General features: G+C 43.2%; 1 protein-coding gene across 2 annotated transcripts; it reads left to right on the forward strand.

The window, feature by feature from the left end:
- The first annotated feature begins 1,692 nt into the window (after nt 1-1,692).
- Nucleotides 1,693-5,412, forward strand: LOC147880070 (serine carboxypeptidase-like 50). 2 transcript variants are annotated; one of them, XR_015540654.1, is made up of 3 exons: nt 1,693-2,009; nt 2,318-3,942; nt 4,073-5,412. XR_015540654.1 is itself a non-coding variant. In XM_087371664.1 (2 exons), exons 1-2 carry the CDS (start codon nt 1,976-1,978, stop codon nt 3,745-3,747), a joined length of 1,464 nt encoding a protein of 487 aa, XP_087227790.1. In that variant the 5' UTR covers nt 1,693-1,975; the 3' UTR covers nt 3,748-5,412. The 2 variants fall into 2 exon arrangements, 1 of the variants encoding a protein (XP_087227790.1); XM_087371664.1 differs by having other exon boundaries at nt 2,318-5,412.
- The last annotated feature ends 1,537 nt before the right edge of the window (nt 5,413-6,949 follow it).

Below are 6,949 nucleotides of genomic sequence, written 5' to 3' on the forward strand. Positions count from 1 at the left end.
GTTCCCCCTTGAATTACATGAATCTCACCTCAACTCCCAAATCCTCAACCAAGCCCTTAACCGTGAGATCAATAGCCCCTCCATCCCTCAAAGTCCTCAGCCCACTGCCTCACCGTAAGAGCTTCCTGATAGATGGCCGACTCGCAGAGGTCCAATAGTGTGATTCGAGCTTTGCAATAGCAAGGCCCGAATGCATATCTCCCATTGCAGTAGCAGTAGCAACAATTTCATGGGGAGAGGCTCTCCAGGCCCGAAAGCCCGTTCAATATAAGCCCCTGTGTGAATAGCAGCAGTGCTGTGGGTGTTGTTCCTCTAGAACCGATAGGAAATCAAGTGCGGATCCCAAGGGGAAGCCATGGAAGAAGAGAGCACTGTGTGAAAGGAGATATTGCTCAATGAATTGATGGAGATCAATTCAGGATGGAGATTTGCTACATTGGAATCCATGGGTCAATACAAGGTGGAGTTGAGTAATTCACAAAATGAAGAGAGCGGATGGGACAGACTGGTTGCAATCCCCCAGTAAGCACAAGTGCAAGCACGGACTATGCAAAGAGTGTACTCGGAGCTCTTGGACTTTGATTGTCACAAATATAAACTCCAAGTGGGTGTGTTTTTTGGCTTGGGTGTTGGGTTCACGCTAAAAGGACTACGTAAATGGCTTGCACCCATGTTCCTTTTGTTTTTGAATGACTCTAAATCTCGATTTTATTTTATTCTCCAATATTGAGATTAACAAATTCAATTGGTCCAATAGTTGCTACAATCCTCAAGAATGTAAGTGATAAACTGAAGGCGACATACAAGCACACTGATGTTATGTCACATGTCACACGTCATAGACACCTTATGCAATTAGCATTGCAAAAAAATGAGAGAGAGAGAGAGAGAGAGAGAGAGAGAGAGAGAGAGAGAGAGAGAGAGAGAGAGAGAGTTGTGTATGCAATGCTATCTTAGCTCAACAAGGATCCAACTTGAAATTTTTATTGAAATATTCAAATAAAAAAAGAAAAATTGTAAATAAGATCCCACCTTGAGACCTGGAGTAGCGGGTCTCTAACCTGTCATAGATAGGTCATGCTACTCGTACTTTTAAAAAGGACATTCACATTTTACAACATATTGTTTCAAAGTTTTTTTTCCCCCATGCACCTACCCAAGGAGAAATGCCTAAGAGCTACGCTCTTTGAAGCCTACGCTCTTTGAAGCAACATTCGAGCGGTGTTGCTCGGGTAGCCAAACTCCCTGAGCATCTAAATCTTTTGAAGCATCATGTTCCAAAGTTTGCTTCTTCACCTCTATGTGTAGTGCCACTTGTTCTTGATAGGTTGGGCATCCAATTTGCACACTATGAAGAAAAGTTTCGTGTAGGATATCGAAATCAGGCAATCTAATGTTTGTTGGAGGTATAGGCAAATGTTGAGATTGAAATCCAAGGAGGGGTAGGGGGAGGGAGGAAGGGGGCAGGATTCCGACGAGATCGGTCGGAAGGCCGGGGGCCAAAAACCGGCGGCTTCTGATCGGGATGGGTGACAAGTGCGTGGAATGAATACTGCGCCGCGGAGGGGACGGCGGGATCGGACGGTGGAGATGAGAGAGGAGTGATTGTGAGACAAGTGACATGCGTCATGCAATCGACGACACCAAACTGAAGATTTGGAAGTCTGACCTAACAAACTGTGTGTGTGTGTGTGTGTGTGTGTGTGTGTGTGTGTATAACACACAAACAGGGAGAGTGAAATTGCTCATTCTCTTTGTCTGCCCATCGGTGGACGGAGTTTGGCAGACACAGAGAACGAGCAGAGACGGAACCGGAGAGCAGTGGTCTTCATTTCCTCAGACGTGGTCGAGAAGAAGAGTTTGGAGAGCTCTCTCCCATCTTTCACAGATATAGACCAGACATCATCTCTACCGGAATCATCGATTTGCTTCATTAACCATCCTTCCACTTTCACATCCCAGGTCGGTAGATTCCATGGAGCCTCCCTCAGGACGTCGCCAACCTAGAGGTGCTTCTCTGCCTTCCCTCATACCTTCTTTTCCTTGGAATTCTGTCTTGGAGCTTCCACTTTGTCGTTGGTTGGTTCCTGCACTGAATTCTGCGCTCTTTGAGTACAAGGTTCTGTGATCTGTAGTGCTCATAACGTGGATCTGCGCTGAATTCTGAGCTTTTTGAGTACAAGGTTCTGTGATTTGTAGTGCACAAAACGTGGATCTGCGTATCAACCCCGCAATTTTTGAGCGTCTGACTTGCATATTTTTGCACCATCTCTCATTTTGGCAAGTTTTTACGATTGATTCCTCTCTCATCTTGCAGGACAGGGTTTGGCTGTGGAGAATTTCTTCATTATGATCTTTCTCGCATTGGCGGTCGTGATAGTGGCAGTTGTGCCGTGCCTATTGGCTTCCGATGGCTTCCTATCAACCCTTTTCTTCCCTCAGCGTTCTTCTATCAATCCCGAAGAGTTCGTTTTCACGGATGATGCTCTGCCGACTATGTCGGGGTACCTCACTGTTAACGAAAGCTCTCAGGCCAGGATGTTCTATGCCTTCTACGAAGCACTCAATTCGCAGAAAGCCCTTAATGACACGCCTATTATTCTATGGTTGCAAGGTGGCCCTGGGTGCTCTGGCATGACAGGAAATTTCTATGAGTTGGGACCTTGGACAATTTCCGAGGATCTTAAGCTGAACAGGAATGAGTATCCCTGGAACAATCAGTTTGGAGTGCTGTTTGTTGACAATCCTGTTGGGACAGGCTTCAGCATAGCCGAGAATGATGAAGATATCCCGACGGATCAAGAACAGGTGGCAACGCACCTTTACCGTGCACTGATTTCATTTTTTGAATTAGAACCAAAGTTTCGAGTTCGTCCCTTCTTTATCGCAGGGGAGAGCTACGCAGGCAAGTATGTTCCTTCCCTTGGCCATTACATTGTCAAACAAATGGAATTATTGGATCCGTTGCCTACTCGACTATTGCAGCAGGAAACATTGACAGAGAGGATAGAACCAAGGCATCCATTTCGGCTGGATGGTTTGGTGATTGGCAATGGTCTCACAGATCCAGAAATTCAGGTGCAGACTCATGCCGACACAGCGTACAATTTTGGTCTCATTGACAAGAGCCAAAAGGTCTACGTGCAGGAACTTGCACAGGTAGCGGTTGGATTGGTTAAAAGTGAGGAATGGGAAAAGGCTACCAAAGCTCGGACAGAGGTTTTGGATTGGATCATTAATGCCAGTGCAATCGCTACACCCCTGGATGTGCGGAGGAAAGTTGCCTATCATTGTGGTTCTGATGGGGTTGACTTTTTGCATCTCTTTCTCAACCAAACGGCAGTAAAAGTTGCACTGAATGCTGAAAATGGGACAGATTGGGTATCTTGCAACCCCCGGGTCAGGAAAATAATGTCCGTTGATGTAATGAAGAGTACCAAATGGATGGTTGATGGCCTGCTGTCAAAGCTTCCAATGCTACTTTTCCAGGGCCAGTATGATATAAAAGACGGAGTTGCAAGCTCGGAGGAGTGGATGAGGACTCTAAGTTGGCAAGGTACCGAAGCCTTTTTTTCATCAGAAAGGAAGATATGGCGAGCAGGCAATGCTGTTGCTGGGTATTGGCGTACTTACGAAAATCTTACTCATGTGGCTGTATTGGGAGCCGGTCATATGGTGGCAGCTGACCAAGCCCTTCATGCTCAACAAATGATTGAGAAATGGATTTGGTTGCAATTGGATCCATAGTATTCTTGACTGTTTCCATCTTCTTACAGCTTGAGTGCATGTGTTCCAGCTATTGCAGATGCTTGCTGCAGAGAGATGGCTGTTAGTAGGCACCTGCATCACTCTCCATGGACAGCTAGCTGCGCTGTGCTACGTGGACTCCTATGCTGGAAGAAGTACCAATCATTGATTTGCTTATTGTCCTCTCTTAGATAGGTATGTCATTTTTGTATGACCATAGTCTGTTCCATTATTGGTATTGAGAGCTGCCCTAGCATTGGTATGAGATTGCTGCTTAATGTCCTGTTTTAGGCTACATTGTGACGTGAGAATTTTTCTAAACCAGGGCTGTTCTAGTAATGAGGAAGGCGGCGTATATTACTTGCCTTGATTTTTAATGGAGACCCTCTGGAAAAATTGCAGTATTCCCACTGGTATTGTTTTGGGGTCACAATTTCTTTTTGTATATATGCGAGATTTTCCCTATATGATATTCTTTTCGTAGTCTTATGGTCTATTATTAAGGTGTCATGCTAGTCAGGATTTTGACGTCAACCCTCAAGCTTGCAGAGGAGTGTGGCTGAATGAGGTAAGCATTTTCGTTTGTTCGATTATTGTGATACAATATATGATAATTTTGCACTGGAGCAAAAAGAATCTCGTGAAAGCACCCAAAGGTCTTGCTTCGTAATTGCTTTTGGTTTGTCCTTCAGTTTAATAACGCTTCAAGGTACAATTTTGCATGTGTCGTAGTTCTCTTCAAAGCTGCTAGAAGGGATTGTTGGCTTTTTAATTGAAGATATTCCTAACGATCAGGATATCAGTTAATTCTTATGGCTGTACTTGCTAGGGCTTTTTCTTGCCAAATGAAGTATGCTAAGTTGACATGCCTTGTTTGAACTTGCTTTCTTTGAGAACATACAAACTGTAACCTTTATTTTAGAAAAGAATCCTGCCAGGTGTCAGTCAAGGGGCTATTTTAAGTTGCTTTAAACCAAAGGTTTGTCAGATTTTAAGGGGAGTAGTTCATGAAGGCAGTTCATTCACAGGAGCCTTTAAGACTTGGCAACTCGCCCAAGTTAGATAACATATATTTTTGCCGTGGTTCCCAGCTGCAAGTGCATCGTCTCTTCTTCCAGTCTTCTCTTCCCAGCAAGGCTTTCTTGCGATCTTTGATCTCTGAGTTCTCTTCCCAGCAAGGCTTTCTTACGATCTCTGAGCTTTCTGATCTGGTGCAAGCCCCCGATTTCTTGTTTTTGCCACATCTTCCCCATTCTTATTTTCTCCAGGACTCTTGTAAATCAAAGTCAAAAAGCAAAGATGAACTTGCAAATTTGGAAGTTGGACTTGGTGTCTTTCTTGTCTCTCTTCTTGAATGCACTCCTGGGTCTGTGTGACATCGTGATCTTTTGGATTTAGCTAAATAAATCTCAGAGACTTGATAGGTCAAATGATTGACAATAGCTCTCATCGTTGTCGAGGCTTGCACCTGTGGAAGCTTTAGCTTTTTACAAGGTAAGAATTCCACAATGTCCTCCAGTTCTACTTTACAGTAGCTTCAAGATGTAAAGTGACAATGATTTTTCATTGTGCTTTGACTTGTCTTCGGATTGAGGAGACTTATGGCGGTCTTGTGGATCCCATTGGGACAGCTGGGCACCTCATTGGTTGTTTTATGGAGATATAAATGACCAACTTGATTGGTTGGTAGCTCTTGCAAGTCTCCCCTTTCAAGTGGATCAAGAACCAATGTCATTGTGGCTTTACCCCTCCAAATCCTATCTTCTAAAATAAAATAACCTTTAAACAAATTTTAACAAGATCGGGTATAGAGAAGAACAGAACAACAGCACTGCGTGGGGTGCGAACGATGATCACCCTGTTTTAGAGACAAACCCTGGATCTCTATTCACTGCTAGAATGCATTATTACAATAATAATCTTAGAATTCCAGACGGAACCGGAATCTTGAAGTACTAAAAATCTCTTTGGATGAGGAGAGAGAATCTACAATAGTGCCTGGGTGAATCCAAGAAATAGAAGCTATGCCCAATATACGAAACGCAGCCCAAGAGAGTGGACTAGTATGATCATGCTCTAGGTAAAATCGTAATTGGAGAAGGGAGCTTGGCTTGCAAGAATTGTAAACAAGAAAATCAAGAAAAGCAAGAAAAGCAGATTGCAGTCATCGAGTTCACTGATCTCCTGATTCCTTGTTGTTTCATATCTTCCTCATTCCTTATTCATATTTTCTTTAGGAATGTGAATCAAAGTCAACAAGGTGGAAAACTTCATAGGGCTTGTCAAGGCAAGAGATGGGGAAGGTTTTGGTGTTTTTTTAAAGCTAAGCTCATTGTTTCATGAGGATAGGAATGCAAGATGCTTAAGTGAACATGCAAATGCTATCTTCTATTTCCATAGTAAAGGAAGCAGATTACAAACGAGTTTTAAAATATCATGCATTTTCCATTCCATGTAAAAAGAGCTAGATTGAAAATAGTTTCAATTTCTTATATTACGATCAAAAGTATTTGAGCACAAAAGCTATGCAACTCGTCTTCAAAGATCCTAGTATGTACAAAAGGGCTTTTCAGGCTTCATGCTTGTTGCATAACAACACATACTGAAAAGTCCACAGAGAGCATAGAGGGTGCACAAGTAACATTGGCACAAGTGCAAAGTCGATCAACAAAGTAGTGTCTCATCTTCATAAGGCTGAGAATGTGAAAACATTTCCTGGAGGTTGCAGGGCAGAAAGCATAAGCATTGGTTTTGAAGACTGGGGCAAGTATGGACTGCGCACAGAAGACTGTAAGAGCTGCAACTCAAAACTGTAGGTACTTTTCATGTGATCTGCCTAGCCTTGTGACTTCACTTCATCTGCTAAGGTTGGAAATGGATAATGTGACCCTGGTGGTTAAGCAAGAATGCATCAACTTTCCTAACACTTGCAAGCATAGCCTTTGCCTTAATCGTATTCTCAGACTATATGGAGAGGAAATGATCCTTGAGGCCAAGAGATCTATCCACATTAATACGATACAGCAACACGCTTATCTGCCTCGTATATCGTTGCGCGATTCTTGTCTATAAAGCTAGAGCTTGAGTGATTATTGTATATTCTGAACACTAATAGAGTCCTTGCCAACCCACCTTTCCACTCTTAAATTGAGTACAAATATATTGAAAATTTGTAGTATTGACTATCTGCAGTGTCCCAAAA

The sequence above is a fragment of the Dipteris shenzhenensis genome, chromosome 33 (assembly GCF_047967505.1).
Source record: "Dipteris shenzhenensis isolate YYH24624 ecotype China chromosome 33, Dip_SZ_1.0, whole genome shotgun sequence".
Taxonomy (NCBI): Eukaryota; Viridiplantae; Streptophyta; class Polypodiopsida; order Gleicheniales; family Dipteridaceae; genus Dipteris; species Dipteris shenzhenensis.

What these genes read in the sequence shown, in the direction of transcription:
- LOC147880070 (XM_087371664.1), top strand. Translation starts at nt 1,976, where the DNA reads ATGGAGCCTCCCTCAGGACGTCGCCAACCTAGAG. An exon ending in AGGACGTCGCCAACCTAGAG is followed by an intron (nt 2,010 to 2,317) that starts GTGCTTCTCTGC and finishes CTCATCTTGCAG; the next exon opens with GACAGGGTTTGGCTGTGGAG.